This window comes from Myxine glutinosa, chromosome 1, assembly GCF_964187855.1.
Source record: "Myxine glutinosa chromosome 1, kmMyxGlut1.1, whole genome shotgun sequence".
Classification (NCBI taxonomy): domain Eukaryota; kingdom Metazoa; phylum Chordata; class Myxini; order Myxiniformes; family Myxinidae; genus Myxine; species Myxine glutinosa.
Window position 1 is genome coordinate 289,460,419 of NC_136261.1, and position 16,864 is coordinate 289,477,282.

Sequence of the window (16,864 nt, forward strand, 5' to 3'; positions counted from 1 at the left end):
AGGTTGTCCGTCCGTGACAGGTTTTCGTTTCCGTGATGACTTCAGAAATGCTGAAGGGATCTTAGTCAAACTTGGTGCAGGTATGTATAATGAGGTAAAGATGAACTGATTCGATTTTGGGGTCAAGAGGTCAGAGGTCATGTTTGGTAAAAATCCTGTTACCACGGTAACTTGTGAACAAGTAATGGGATTCTGACCAAAGTTGGTACAAATATGTATTCTGATGCAAAGATTACCTGATTGGATTTAGGGAGCAAGAGGTCAAAGGCCAGTCTAATAGGTCTATAACTTGAACGGCTGAAGGGATCTAATTCAAACTTGGCACAGGTATGTATTATGATGCAAAGATGAACTGTTTCGATTTTGGGGTCAAGAGGTTAAATATCAGAGGTCATGTTAAGTTGCAGTTATTTCATTACCGTGATAACTTGAGAATGGCTGAAGGGATCTTGGTGAAACTTGGTGCAGGTATGTATGATGATGAAAAGATAAATTGATTAGATTTTGGGGTCACGAGGTCAAAGGTCAGGTCATGTTAAGTATAATTTGTTGCCATGACAACTTGTGAACAAGTGATGAATTTGAGCAAATTTGGTATGTGTATATATATATATAAATAAATATATATATATATTTATTTATCATCCGCTTATTATCATCCTTCCGCTTCCGGTCCGGTCTGAAGAGGACGCAGGCGTCACATGCTCGCCGCTTCTTCGACTGGGCCACTGTCTGTGGCTTGCTTTTTTGGTGGTCGTGCGGATTTTTTAGCCATTGAGTCTGCCCTCCGCATAGCCCCGGCTCTGCTCCCTGCTTCGCCTGCCCCGCTCCTTCGCCTGCTCGCTGTTTCCTCGGGCACGCTCTCGTGGGTTGTGACCATCGCAGCGGTTTGGTGGCGGTTTCCCGCCGTGATCTAGATTTGTAGCGGCGGCGGTTGATTGCCGCTGCATTTCCCGCTTTGCCATGATCAACCTTGGCCTCGTGATCGTCTCTTTGCTCCTGCCTGCCCTCTGCTTGGTCCCGACTCTGCTCCTGGCTTCACCTACCTGGCTCCTTCGTCTCCTTGGGCCTGCTCCCGTGCGTTGGGACCATTGTTTCACCTCAACCTTGGCCCCGTCTCGTCTCTCTGCCCCTGCCTGGCATGGCTCTGCGGTACTCCGCCGCAAGGCTCCTTCTGTTCAATACCCGCTCCACCCCATCATGCATCTCTGCCATCAAATCAAATGGACTCCTCCGACGACCCAGGTACATTCACCGTGGCTCCAGTCGTAAGTTTGTTTATTTGCAATCAGGTCACTCCATCCCCGTCCTCTGGTCGGCTCAGCGCACTCTCACTCTTCGTCCCAGCGCACCTGGTCACGGCAACGCACAAAATCGCGCCTCCTGCCTGCGAACCCTGGCTAAATCACCTGAATTCATCCCCGCTGTTCAAAACAACATCAAGCTCACCCTGTTCAACACCCGGTCCCTCAACAACAAATGCCTCATCCTGAACGACTACACCCTGGAGAACAAACTGGACTTTCTCTGTCTCACCGAAACCTGGCAACAACCTCGACTACTACACACTCAACCTCACCACACCCAATGGATATTCCGACGTCAATAAACCATGCTCAGAGGGCCGAGGTGGTGGAATTGCCGTTATCCACCGTCAAGACATCAAGACCAACCTCATCTCCATCTCATCTGCTCCATCATTTGAACACCTGGCTTTTAAACTCTCTGGTCGCACGCAGTCAGTCATGGCTGTCGTCTACCGCCCTCCCAAACCACACCCATCATTCCTGTCTGACTTCTACTTTCTGACCCAGCTATGTTCCCTCTCCCCCTCAATCCTCCTCCTTGGTGATTTCAATATCCACATGGACTCCACTGACTCCACAATAACCACTGACTTCACTGATTTACTCACCTGCTTTAACCTCCCTCAACATGTCGACTTTCCTACCCATATCCATGGTCACATTTTGGACCTTGTCTGCTCCACTGGATTAAATTTGCACCATCTCTCTGGCTCCGACCTCACCCTCTCTGACCACTTAGCCATCACTCTGACGATCAACATCCCCACCCCAACACCAAGACATTATCGCACCATCAACTTCCGTAAGCTAAACGCTCTTTCACCTACCTCATTCTCATCCATCCTCTCTGAAAAAATGTCCACTTCTCCCTTCATTGACCTCCACACCCCTTCCGACCTCACTGACTACTACAATCACACTCTCCTCCTGCCTTGACCAGCTTGCGCCTGTAAAAACCAAAACAGTTTTTCACCCATCTGCTCCCTGGTTTACCCCTGAACTCCGCCTGATGAACTCGTGCTCGCCAACTTGAAAGACTCCGCAATAAAACGGGTCTCACAGTTCACTCCCAAGCCTACAAGGACCACCTACAACACTACAAAGATGCCCTCTCCCATGCCCGCTCCGCCTACTACTCTCAAATTATCCACTCTGGCTCCGGAAACCCAAAAGCACTCTTCTCGACAATAAACAAACTCCTCCGCCCCCTGAACACCACCACCCAGTCATTCACAGTAGACAACTGCATCTCCTTCCTCTCTTTGTTCCAATGCAAAATTGACAACATCTACAACAGCTTGACCACCGCCACACCCGCTCCCCCTCCAACCACCTGCCCCCCCTTGTCCTGCCTTCCCCTGTCTCGGTTCTCCCCAATCTCCCCTACTGACCTCTCTGAACTCCTCATAGGAATGAAAACTGCCACCTGCACTCTTGAACCCACCCCCTCCAGCTTTGTCAAGGCCTCCCTCCCTGCTCTCTCTCCACTTATCATTGCAACAATAAACTCCTCCCTGTCTACAGGCATCGTCCCACCTTCCCTCAAAATTGCTGCTGTTACCCCCATTCTAAAAAAACCTGGTCTAAATCCTGACACCCTAAACAACTTCAGACCCATCTCCAACCTACCCTTTCTGTCAAAAGTTTTGGAACGCGCTGTAGCCACTCAACTCAAACATCATCTCTCTGCCAATAACCTGTATGAAACATTCCAATCCGGATTCCGCTCCAACCACAGTACTGAAACTGCTCTCCTCAAAATCACCAACGACCTTCTCCTCTCCTCTGACGCTGGCAACCTCAACATTCTCGTCCTCCTCGACCTCAGTGCTGCCTTTGACACCATCGATCACACCATCCTCCTCACCCGACTTGAATCCACCTTTAACGTTACCGGCACTGCCTTCTCTTGGATTAAATCATACCTCTCTGACAGACGCCAGTTCATCTCCGTCAATAACTGCAAATCCCCCACTGCTCCCCTCCCCCAAGGTGTCCCCCAAGGTTCAGTTCTTGGCCCCCTCTTCATCCTTTACCTGTCCCCCCTCGGTCACTTAATCCGCCATCATGGTCTCCAATTCCACTGCTTCGCCGATGACATCCAGCTTTTCATCTCCACCAAGTCCATCTCCACCGACACCCACTCTATCCTGACAAACTGCATCACTGAAATAAAATCCTGGCTTCAAATCAACTTCCTCAAGCTTAACTGTGATAAATCTGAAATAATCATCATTGGCCCAAAAACGCTCACAAAATCCACCCATAACATTGCCCTCAACATTGACGGTATCCCAGTATCCACCTCCCCTCACATCCGGAATCTTGGCGTCATCTTTGACCAAACCCTTTCCTTCGACAAATACACTAAACAGATCACAAAGTCAGCCTTCTTTCACCTGAAAAACATTGCCCGTCTCCGCTCATCCCTCTCCTCCACGGCTGCAGAAACCCTCATCCACGCCTTCATCACCTCCCGTCTGGACTACTGCAATAGCCTCCTCTATGGTTCACCCTCAAAAATCGCCAATAAACTCCAATACATTCAGAACTCCGCTGCCCGTCTACTCACCCATTCCCGGACCCGTGACCACATCACGCCCGTCCTTTACAAGCTTCACTGGCTCCCCATCCCCCAGAGAATCCAGTACAAAATCCTCATCTTGACATACAAAGCCCTCCATAACCTGGCCCCATCCTACCTGGCTGACCTCTCCAGACACACTCCCACCTGCAACCTCCGCTCTGCTGGTACCAACCTCCTGACCCCCTCCATCCGGACCAAATTCAGATCCTGGGGGGACAGGGCCTTCTCCATCGCTGCTCCCACCCTCTGGAACTCACTACCTCACACCATCAGAGACTCCTCCTCACTCACCACATTCAAAACATCACTAAAGACCCACCTGTTCACTGCATTCAACATTCAACCCACAGCATTTAACCCCTGACTATCTCTTCTCCTTCTCCCTCCTTTTGCTTTAAATATTTCCCTATTGATTCTTGTCTTTTTGCAATTGTTGTTTTCATGTATTGTTATGCATTATGTTTTCCACTCTGTCAAAGCGCCTTTGGGCTTCTGGAAAAGCGCTATACAAAATAAATGAATTATTATTATTATATATATATATATATATATATATATATATATATATATATATATATATATATATATATATATATGTATGTATATATATATATCTCTATATATCTCTATATATATCTATATATATATATCTCTATATATATATCTCTATATATATATCTCTATATATATATCTCTATATATATATCTCTATATATATATCTCTATATATATCTATATATATATCTCTATATATATCTATATATATATCTCTATATATATATATAGAGATATATAGAGATATATATATATATATCTCTATATATATATCTCTATATATATATCTCTATATATATATCTCTATATATATCTCTATATATATATACAGTATATATATATACTGAGACGCAATAGAAACTTACCACTTGTTTTGGAATAGCATAAAATTGTCATGGTTCAAAATAAAACACAACAATTTGGACACAACAATTTCATCAGCAGAGTTGTAGAGGGTGTTTCTGTGCACCAGGTTCGATATCGTCTGGTGTGTGCACCCAATGCGACGTGCCACCTCACGGTAGCTCAGTCTGCATTCCAGCATGCCCAGGGCACGCTGCCGTTGATGACTTGACGATCGTGGCATGTTGACAGAAATGTTCATTTTGCACTGGCGTTTATAAGGCCAATATCCAGACATCACGTGCTGCTAATTAAAATCATCACATACCCCTTGAGCAATCGCTAATGGTCAAAGCAGGTGTTACGCACCTGGGCCATGAAGAGAACGACTCAAAGGTGACGTGACCATGTGTGACCGATTTGTCTGTAGTGGGTACACTGACTTGCCAAAATAAGTGCACATATGACATTTGTGCATTGTCATTACTGGTAATTTAAGATCGAAAAAGTGATAAGTTTCTATTGCGTCTCAGTATACATCTGCAGTGTTGTGTGTTGTGTTGTTGTTTTGTCACTGAACTACTCCCTCAAACTTTTCTGAAATCGTACCAAACTTATGGTATGCACATATCTCCCGTCGGTATGTCCTCCGGGTATCATGTTTGAAAAATTTTCCAATTCTTTTTATTTTTGGGGGAATTTTTTTGGGAATTTTTTTTTTTCCAACAAGTTTTCAACTTCAATTGTTTATAAAAGGTAATATCACGTATTATATTACAAATACATTTGTGCATTATGATTGTTTGAATTATGATTTGTGTAAACCATGACAAAACAGCAACTCGGGTACAGTCATTCATCTATATATCTACATATCTGGCCAGTGTCTCTTTTCTCACTTAACGACTCCCTCAAAGTTTTATTTACGTGGTTGTGAAGTGTTTTTAATAATGTGGTGGTGGTTTTGAATCACGTGGTGGTGAGGTATTTTGAATTGTGGTGGTGAGGTGTTTTTAAATCACGTGGTGGTGAGGTGTTTTTAAATCACGTGGTGGTGAGGTGTTTTTAAATCACGTGGTGGTGAGGTATTTAGAATTACGTGGTGGTGAGGTATTTATAATTATGTGGTGGTGAGGTATTTATAATTACGTGGTGGTGAGGTGTTTTGAATTAGTTGGTGGTGAGGTGTTTTGAATTAGTTGGTGGTGAGGTTTTGAATTACTTGGTGGTGAGGTGTTTTAAATTACGTGGTGAGGTGGTTTTAAATTATGTGGTGGTGAGGTGTTTTGAATTACGTGGTGGTAAGGTGTTTTGAATTACGTGGTGGTGGTGTTTTGAATTACGTGGTGGTGAGGTGTTTTAAATTGCGTGGTGGTGAGGTGTTTTAAATTGCGTGGTGGTGAGGTGTTTTAAATTACGTGGTGGTGAGGTGTAATCATCCCAAACTTCCAGTTTGCACCTCACCCTCCCCTATTTATGTGCTGAGGGGTTCTTTCTTGAAAAAAAAAAAAACATTCAACCTAAATCTTCAACCGAAATTGCCTATAAAAATGTAATATCACAAACGCAACAAATACATTTGTGCAAAATAATTGTTTGTATTATGATTGGTGTAAATCATGACAACACAGCAACTCGGGTACAGTCATTATCCTCAGCTAAATCTATATATATTGTTGCGGATCTCGAGCCCGTCGACGTACAGAGGGGGGGTTAAACCCTTTTCCCCCTCAGGTCTTCGTGTCCAGGAGGCCGCTACCCACTTTACACTCGTGGGGCGGATTGCGGAGCAATTCCAGCCGCCACCCCCGTTGCGAGCGTGTGGTAGGGTCTCTGGTCAAATTCCCAAGTACCTTCTATACACACGCCGCCACGAAGATGGGGGCTGACGCTCGCACGAGTCGTGCTAGTCCGATACGCCCGAGCGGTTTGCGTGTCACGTGACTCGTGCCGTTAATTCTTACTGAACCCGATTGAGTGGTTTTATTTCGTACAACGCGAGGCCAATGGTGGAAAAAGACGTGAATGGCCAAATGTAAGCAAAAGAACACAGGTTTATTATTACAATTTGTTCAGTGATCAGGGCAAAGAGACACGGTAGAAACTTAACCGGCCTTAACTTAATTCTCCAGACAAGGGCCCTTTCCCTCACGTGGGGAAAGGAAGGAAGAAGGACGCGCTCAAAGCACGGCCATTGGTGCCGTTCGCCCCAGTCAGCATGCTGGGCGTGTCCCTTGATGTTCGCGGCCGAGGCAGGGAGATCGTTGGAGTCTGTGGCCCCGGGAGAGATCGTCCTGCGAGAGCGCTATTAACAGGCAGCAGAGCGCAGGGCAGGGGCAGAACGCAGACTACAGAGTTTGTGCTTTCGATCACAGAGCGCAGAGACAGCTGGGTGGGAGCTTGGCCACGGGGAGAGCGTTCGTGCTCCGGAGTCCTGGGCTAGAGAGCTGGGGGCAGAGAGAGAGCTTCAACCACAGAGCGAGCGTTACCACAGAGAGCAGCGCAGACCGAACCACAGAGCGAGTGTTTCAAAACGCTCTTTGTGGTGAGACCGGGGCAGGGTTTTATAGCCCCTCCCGGAGTCCCACCCGAATGCTCGAAGCACCTCCCCTGGCCGCTGTCGCTGGCCACTCCCATTTAGCTCCCATTGGCTGCTTTCCGCTTACCGGCCACTCCCCTTCAGCTCCTCCCTCGGGCCTCCCAGACTTGTCCAGGCCCTCGCACATAGTATTCCAACCCAATGAGGCCTACACTTACTGGCCTGTCAACGCATACTAACACAGTAAAGGAGACGATACTTATCATTCAATAAGATATAACTGAACTAAGTGAGGCTCCATGTTGTGGTGCAACTAACTAAGAGGGGGGGGGGGGGGGGGGGGTTTGCCTTTATCTCAAAACTGCAACAATATATACTACCGGTCAAAAGTTTTAGAACACCTCAGTTTTTCCAGTTCTTATTGAAATTTATGCAGTTCAATGTCTCAATGTACTCTGAAATTAAGCATAGAACAAATAAACAATTGGAGATAAAAAAGAAATCATAGAATCATTTTGTTTAACAAAATGTAATTTAATTTTCTTGGAATTTTTTTTTTCTTCAACTGCAATTGTTTATAAAATGTAATATCACGTATATTACAAATACATTTGTGCAAAATAATTGTTTGTATTATGATTGGTGTAAACCATGACAAAACAGCAACTCGGTACAGTCATCTATCTATACTAGGGCGTGCCCGTACGTGGGTGCAAAAAAACATGCGTGCAAACAACAACAACAAAAAAAAACTTTGAAACCACGTGGCAGTAACGACCACAGAACCCCCCCCTCTATTTACATGAAATGGTTTGGTCCATTCGCAAAGCCAAAGCGAACGACTTGCGAGTACGGTAGAACCCCCCCCTCTATTTACATGAAATGGTTTGGTCCATTCGCAAAGCCAAAGCGAACGGCTTGCGAGTACGGTGACCATACCTTGGGAACCACTTGTCCGATTAATTTCAAACCTTGAAAAGGCACATCCTCGGGTCCCCAGCAATATACCTGGCAAGTTTCAAGTATATCGGACCCGTGGTTGTCGAGAAACAGCGGTCAAACACACACACACACACACACACACACACACACACACACACACACACACACACACACACACACACACACACACACACACACACATTACTGGAATTATAGATAGATATCTACATATCTGGGCAGTGTCTGTTCTCACTGACCTACTTACTCCCTTAAACTTTTGTTTCTGTGGTTGTGAAGTGTTTTGAATTACGTGGTGGTGAGGTGCTTTGAATCACGTGGTGCTGAGGTGTTTTGAATCACGTGGTGCTGAGGTTTCGAATTACGTGGTGGTGAGGTGTTTTGAATTACGTGGTGGGGAGGTGTTTTGAATTACGTGGTGGGGAGGTGTTTTGAATTACGTGGTGGTGAGGTATTTTGAATCACTTGGTGAGGTATTTTGAATCACTTGGTGAGGTGTTTTGAATTACGTGGTGGGGAGGTGTTTTGAATTACGTGGCGGGGAGGTGTTTTGAATTACGTGGCGGGGAGGTGTTTTGAATTACGTGGCGGGGAGGTGTTTTGAATTACGTGGCGGGGAGGTGTTTTGAATTACGTGGCGGGGAGGTGTTTTGAATTACGTGGCGGGGAGGTGTTTTTCATTACGTGGTGGTGAGGTGCAATCGTTCCAAACTTCCAGTCTGCACCTACCCTCCCCCCATGCACCCCCCATATGTATGTGCTGAGGGTTTCTGTTTTTTGAATCGTTTTTTTCAACCTAAATTGCTTATAAAACTGATATAACAAACACTACAAATAAATTTTTGCAAAATATTTCTTTGTATTATGATTGGTGTAAATCATGACAACACAGCAACTCAGGTACAATCATTATCCACAGCTAAAATAAGCCCGTTCCTCAGTAATGACGTATGGTGAGGCGAGCGCAGCGAGCCGAGCCAAGGTAGTGTGTACATATTATATATATATATATATATATATATATAGATATATATAGATATATATATATATATAGATATAGATATAGATATAGATATATATATATATATATATATATATATATATATATATATATATATATATATATATATACATACACACACACAACAACAGTCATTTGCAGGCCATTTTCCCTGCAAGAGCGGGGGTTAGCCTTGCGGTCCCCATCACTATCTTCTCCATTTTGCCCTATTTTCTGCATTATCCCTTGTTTTTAACCCCCTTACCCTGCATTTCTTCTTCCACCATCTTTAGCCAAGTCTTTCTCGGTCTTCCCCATCCTCTACTTCCTTCTACATTCATTTCCATCACTCTTCTCAACCAGTCACTTTCATCCTTCCTCAACACATGACCAAACCATCTCAAACTGTTTCTCTTCACAGCATCCATCACAGGCTCTATTCCCATAATCTTTTGCAATTCATCATTTGTCTTCCTCTCTCTCAACGATACTCCACACATCCACCGAAACATTCGCATTTCCACCCTTTCCAGCCTTCGTTGCTGCTCTACGTTCATTACCCATGTCTCGCTCCCATAAATCATAACACTTCTCACATGCAGCATACACCTTTCCCTTCAGCTTCAATGACACTCCCCTCCTCGTCAGCACACCACTCAGTTCCCGAAACTTCTTCCATGCACATCTCACTCAAGCAACCGTTGCCAAGTCTGATCCACCTTCTCCATTCAGCATGTCTCTTCGGTAACGATATGTTTTCACACCTTCCAGCTTCATGCTGTCTCCAGGATCCAACTCAACATTTCCTCCATCTGCAGCTCCCTCTGTGCACACCTTACATTTGAATGTAGCTGCCACACTGGTTAATGACCCTCTCAGACCGCTACATTTTTGATGATCCCACTCAGCGCACATTGTACATTGAATGGAGTTCACACCGACACCCTGCACACAGCACATGGCCACTTCCCAGTTCTTTCCACCTCACCACATGCTTTACCACTTGCCATCACCTTCGTTTTTCTGATATTCACCTTCAGACCTTTTGTCTCCATACATTCCTTCCACTTGTTCATCTTCTCCTTCAGTCCATCCATACTTTCTGCAATCAACACCAGATCATCTGCATACAACAACTCACACGGTAAACCATCCTTTGCGTTCCGAGCCAGCACCTCCATCACAGCTACAAATAGTAGTGGACTTAGTACCGACCCCTGATGCACTCCAACCTTCACCTCAAACTCACCACTGTTCCCGTCCTTCATCCTTACAGCTGTGTGCGCTCTTTTGTACATTGCCATCACTACTCTGATCAACCATTCCTCCACTCCTAACTTCCTCAATGCCCATGTCACTACTTCATGTGGAACCCGATCGAATGCTTTCTCCAGATCAACAAACCCAAGAACTCCAGAGGGTCACCTTTCCCCTTGCATAGAGTGACTAGGGTACTCAGTTCCCAATCCACTGGAATGCGGCCTTCTTTCACCACCAGATTGCAGATATGTCATTCTCTTCACACCCCAATTTCCCGCTGCCTTCAAAATATCTTCCACAACTCCTGTCGGCCATCCCGCTTTACTACTCTTCATTGCTTTTATCGCTTCCTCAACTTCCTTCACGGTTATCTTCTCTGCTAGTCCTAAAACTGGGTTACTCTCTATGTTGCCATCCCATTCATTCTCTTCATTCAACAGTATTTCCATATATCTCTTCCATCTTCCTTTAATTCCATCTGGGTCCACAACGATTTGTCCCACTTCATCCTTCAAGCAACTCACCCCAATCACATCACACACCTCTTTCGCTATCTGCTTTGCAATCCTGAATACCGCTCTCACCCTCTTCCAAATCCAAGCGTTCTCGGAACATTTTCCTACATGCCTCCTGCGCCTTTGCTACCTCTTTCGTTGCAGCCTTCTAACTTTCATGTTCTGCTTTTTCTGCCCCCATACCCTTCGCTTTCTGCCACTCCTTGAACTTGTTCCTCTTCTCGTCAATCTTCTTTCCAACTTCATCATCCCACCACCATGTTTCCGAGTGCCTCGGTGGTCCTTTTCTCCATCCACATACCTCACCAATGGCTCCCAACAGACTATCTTTCATTGACATCCAACCACTTTCAAGCTCAAACACACCATCCTCCACCATACTCAGCCTCTCTTTTAATGCCTCCCTCAGTCACGTCTTTCAACCTCCACACCTTCATTCTCACTTGGTACTTCACCCGCCGAGCTCTCATCGCACCTTTCACCCTTATGTCGCAGACAACCAAGTGGTGCTGTGAAACAGCCCCCTCCCCCGGGATCACCTTTGTGTCCCGGAGGTGCCCCCTATCTCGCCTACGCACCAGCAGGTAGTCAATGGTTGTCGTCGTAACCCACCTGACGTGTATGTAACAAGCTTATTATCGCCTTTCTGCAACTGAGTATTACAAATCAGCTCCATCAGCAAACTCCAAAATCCTTTCACCTTCTCCATTTCTCACACCATATCTGTAACCCCCATGAACTCCCTCAAAACCATCCATACTCCTTCCCACATGTCCATTTAGGTCTCCTCCAACCACAACAACTTCCTCATCTTTCACGTTTTCCATCAGCTTCTCTATCGCACACCAGAACTTGTCCTTCTCTTCATCGCTCCGACCAACTTGCGGAGCATATCCCGAGATGACGTTCACCAAGAGCTTTCCAATCATCATTTTCACCATCATCAACCTCTCACTCTAGTCACACTCACCACACTCTACAAACTCCTCAGAAAACAGGACACCAACACCATTCACGCCCTCTGGGCACCCTTGCCACACAAACCTGTATTTCTGTCCCTGCCTACCCTTCACCATTCTCACACCACTTCCCTTCCATCTCGTCTCCTGCACACAACATATGTCCACTCTTCTTCTGACCAATACTTCCACCACTTCTCCTGATCTCCCTGTCATTGTCACTACATTCCATGTCCCAAACCTCAGAAACCGATCTCCACTTCGGGCTGTACCCTGCCCATATGTAATTGTCATGGTTCTCTTTTTGAGGCAGTTTTTATGGCCGGATGCCCTTCCTGACGCCAACCCTTTTAGTGTATATATATATATATATATATATATATATATATATATATATATATATATATATATATAATGGAAACGGGGACGGCGCTCCCCCTTAGCAAGGGGGGGTTAATCCCCCTTCTATTTGCACTGGCCGTCTCCGATCCTGAAGCTACCCCGCGCCCCTGTGGGGTGGGATTGCCCGAAGTGATTGGTCAAGGGATTCCCGTACACCTCCGGCAATCCCTCCACAAGGCAGGTGGGTAACTCCGCTCGAAACTGCGGACAAGATGGTATTTTGCCGAGCGGTTTTAGCAGCCCGTGGTTCGAACCATTAACAGACTAAACCCGATCCTGAGCGTTGGCCGAAATCGCACCACAGGAACTCAATGTGGAAACCTCTAAAATGAACAGATGTGAAGGAAAGAAGGCAAAGGTAGGAAGAACACAGGTATTTATTACTAATTATTGTACAAAACCAAAGAAACCAAGGGAGAAGGAAAGAAACGAAAGTAACTTACAGAAGAAGAAGAAGACACAGTGCAATTCTTATAACAAGCTTAACTTAAACCCCAGACAACACAGACAGACGACAGGCAGACTTACACGAATGGGGAATGAAGGCAGGAACGAATGGCTGGAAGGGGAGGAAGGTTCAGGTTGGACTGCAGAACGGCCGGGCCGGGAGCGAGCAGCCGCCGACTCTCCACCCTCGGGTCCACACCACTGGGATGCTCGCAGCAGCGCGTCGGAGCTTGTCGTGGCAAGGCTGGTTGGAACAGCGTCTCCCTTGAACTCGTACTCCCGCAGGTTGCGCGTCTCGTGACAGGACTCTCTATTCGGGCTCCTTCAATTCTCTCGTCCTTCACACCTCTTGAAGCAGCCCCTCTCAACCTCCTTTTATGAGGCGCGTGGCGATCCAACCGCCGGCCTTTTGGAAACGCCCATCGGTGAGCTCGCCTCGGCCTTGATTGGTCGCGATGGGTCACCGATCCCGCCCCTTGATGAGGCGTTGGCAAAGCCATGCCTTGTTCCTGGCGCTTGGCTGACTCCTCCCCCTGATGACGATGGGCAGGCACGCCCTTCTTCCCCGAGTTAGAGCACATGGCATGGCGGCGAATGCAGTTGGTAATGAAAAGGTAATGCTGTTGGTAATTGTGGTTGGCAATACAATTTCTTGGGCAATTAAAAAGGGATTCTACCTTATTTGATTCGGTGCAATGCAATGAACTAGTGGAAAAAACAGAGCCTTATACTAACATAGAATAAAGAAATAACTATTAAGGGAAGCCTATGATTTGCTACGTGTATGCGATGGACTAGCTAAAGGGATGACCTTTGACCTTTACCAATTGATGGAGGTATTTACAAAGAATTACTATTTACAGAGGGTGATATTTACAATAATTACACCAAGTGCAGGGTTTCCCAAATCCGTTACAATATATTGTATATGATGTGAAGATGAACTGATTGGATTATGGCATCAATAGGCCGAAGGTCATGCCAGGTAACGATGTGATAATTTGAGAACAGCTGAATGGATTTAAATCAAACTTGGTACAATTATTATAATGTGGGTGGAGGCAAATCTCTTGGTGGATCTCATGACATTGAGTGTTCTCGTTGTTGATGTATTGCTTAGATTGCTCCAAGTTTAAAACAGTTTGATTGCCAATTGTAATAGTGGCAGAGTGAATGTTCTGTTCAATTATCCTCTAAATATTAAGTCTTTTGGAACTATTACTGTCCTAAATCAAATTCATCCCTATAGCTTGCCAAGCCCTCACCTCCGGAGAAGAAACCTCGGCAACCTCATGTGGCTGAAGGCAAACAAACTACAGGTGAGGACAAATGTACTCTATTCCAAAATTTTCTGCTTTTACTTGTCAAGTCAAACATTGGTTGCAATTTTACTGAACATTTCCAGAGGCGAAGAAAGAAAATGGGAGTCCGAAACGTGTAAAGACCAAGACTGTGCAAAAGAAAAAGACAGTGGCTTCAACGAAGGACATGGTAAGATCTCGCCTCACACGTCACTGGCGTTGAAGTTGTAATGTTCATGCGTTTCATATCTGGCAGCATAATGCCGCTTGGACCAGAGGCCAGCAGGTTGAAGGTTTTTATCACCTTTAAGTGAGTGCTTTATATGCGGGTCATGTGTATGCCATAACCATCCTTGCACTCCCCATGTAATTGACAAACTTTAATCCTAGGATCACAAAATGGCTGCAAAAGTCAAAGCTGGTCCTGTGGTGAAGTTGAAACGAGTGAGCAAGCAGCAGAAAGTTGATGCTGTTGCAAAGCTAGATCCAGATGTCGAAGTTGCCAAAAGGACTGTCCGTCGGGCCCCGAAGGAGCCCCCCAAGGCATCCGCCAATTTGGAGTTGAAACCAGCCAAGACTGCGGCCAAGAAGGCAGCAGCAGTAAAGGGCCCACCCTCATAAATGCAATTCTTACATAAATCCTGTTTTAGCTGAAATGTGAAATAAAATTTATTTTTAAATAGTTTGAATGTTTACATTAAATATATATAATTCTATGCAAACTGATTGCCAATGAGTAGGATTTTTAGTTTACTTCCTCATTTGGAATCCCAATTAATGTTCAGTAACAGAATCAAACATTTTAACTGACACTGCCTGGACGTGGGGTCATCGTTTACACCAGAAGCTTGTATTTTCTTTACTATCTGGTGATGTAAAAGTTCTGTACCTCGAGCTTCAATTGATATATGTCTTGTGAATTAATAAATGCTTATCAACTCTTATTTCCCTTTTCAGATTTTGTGATGAATCATGCTTTTTATCTTTGAGCTGTTGCTGGGAGTTTTTGCTTGAGTTTAATGGTTACTGAAGGTTTCTATTTTCAATGGGCTTGATCGGATTAAGTGCGAAATTTGTGGCAAGGACAGTTTAATGTAATGGAACCGTTTTTAACCGAAAAGTTTTTCTGGTCTTGTTCAAAATATACTTTCCATGGTTCTGGGGCTCTTAAGTCTCTGGACCCAGGCAACACTTTTTAAGAGATTTGTTGTTTAAAACAAGTACAAAAAGTTTTAATTAAAACAAAAGCCGCGTCGATGTTACACAATGCCTAGATGCAGCTGTGCCTATAACGTCGATGTTATAGGCACAGGACATTCCTATTGATTCGATTACTTGATGTTATTTTTGTGCAAAGTGAAAATATATCTCGGCAATTTCCCGTGTGGCGACGAATTTTTAATATATCTCGGCATTTTCCCGTCTGTTATTTCAGGCGGTGTATGATTGACCATGCCGCGATTTAAAAAAATATATATCTCGGCAATTTCCCATGTGTGGCGACACGTGAACGAAGCTATGCTCCTCTCTCCACATTATTGTGATGACGTATAAATTAAATATTTCATCGTGACGATTGTCGTCAAATGGACGAATTTTTAATATATCTCGGCATTTTCCCGTCTGTTATTTCAGGCGGTGTATGACTGACCATGACGCGATTTAAACAAAATATATATATCTCGGCATTTTCCCGTCTGTTATTTCGGGCGGTGTATGACTGACCATGCCGCGATTAAAAAAAAAAAAAAAAAAATCTCAATGGACTTGAAGTTACAGGCCTTTGAGAATTCATTTCGTTCTATAAAGGGCAACTTTCATCGGATTTTCTTCCCGTTTTTTTTCAACCGAGTCTAAAACTATGTTAGCGACTGAAAAATGAAATGATATATCGAATTTGATTTGAAAGAAAACTGTGTGAGAGAGCAAGACACCACGGGCCTACAAAACAGGCCTCAAAGCTATGCGAGTTAATAAAATGGTGGATATTTGTTTATATGAAGCCTCTCCCACAATGGGTGGAGCTATGGTTCCCAGAATGGGTGGAGCTTTGAGGTTTTGTCTTCTCTGCAAGAACAACAAGAATAAGAATAAGAATAAGAAGAACAAGAACAACAGCAGAGGGCACTCTATGAGCAGCGTCTGCGACGCGGCGAACAAGAAGAACAAGAACAACAGCAGAGGGCACTCTATGAGCAGCGCCTGCGACGTGGCTAAAAAATATATTTTTGGATTTTGAAGTACCTTTTCCACTTCCAAAAGTTGAGTTCATAGAACACCTTACCACACATTCTTGAGAAACAAGGACGTGGGTGGGATCTACGAGCGGCAAATTTGATTGCCAGAGATGTAAAATGCCGTAATTTGTCCAAGTACTACTAAACGGAAGGGTTTTAAAAGTGCCAAAAAGGCGATTTGTGTTCAAGTACATTAATTTAATTGAAATAAAATAAAGATTTTGAAGGTTTGTAGAAAAAAAAAAAAAAAAATTCTGGCCATTTACCACCTTGATTTCTTTATACACCACCTTATCTAACATTCGTTCTTCATACCTGTTTGACTTGGTTTCCTGTTTAGAATGATTTTCAATTTTGTTTGACAGGCTAGCAGATAGACAAAAAAAAAGTTTATCTTTTTGGGGAAAGGGAGTGTTGATTATATCTCCACATTAAATATTTCTGTGATCCTGG

General features: G+C 44.6%; 1 protein-coding gene across 1 annotated transcript in view; it reads left to right on the forward strand.

The window, feature by feature from the left end:
* The window catches only part of LOC137412352 (uncharacterized), a 37,907-nt gene extending 23,112 nt beyond the window's left edge, over positions 1 to 14,795 (forward strand). The window contains exons 2-4 of the mRNA XM_068097650.2: positions 14,123 to 14,192; positions 14,279 to 14,364; positions 14,565 to 14,795. Of these exons, the coding sequence (XP_067953751.2) occupies positions 14,123 to 14,192; positions 14,279 to 14,364; positions 14,565 to 14,795 (387 nt within the window). The remainder of the gene's footprint in view (positions 1 to 14,122; positions 14,193 to 14,278; positions 14,365 to 14,564) is intronic.
* Positions 14,796 to 16,864: the final 2,069 nt, after the last annotated feature.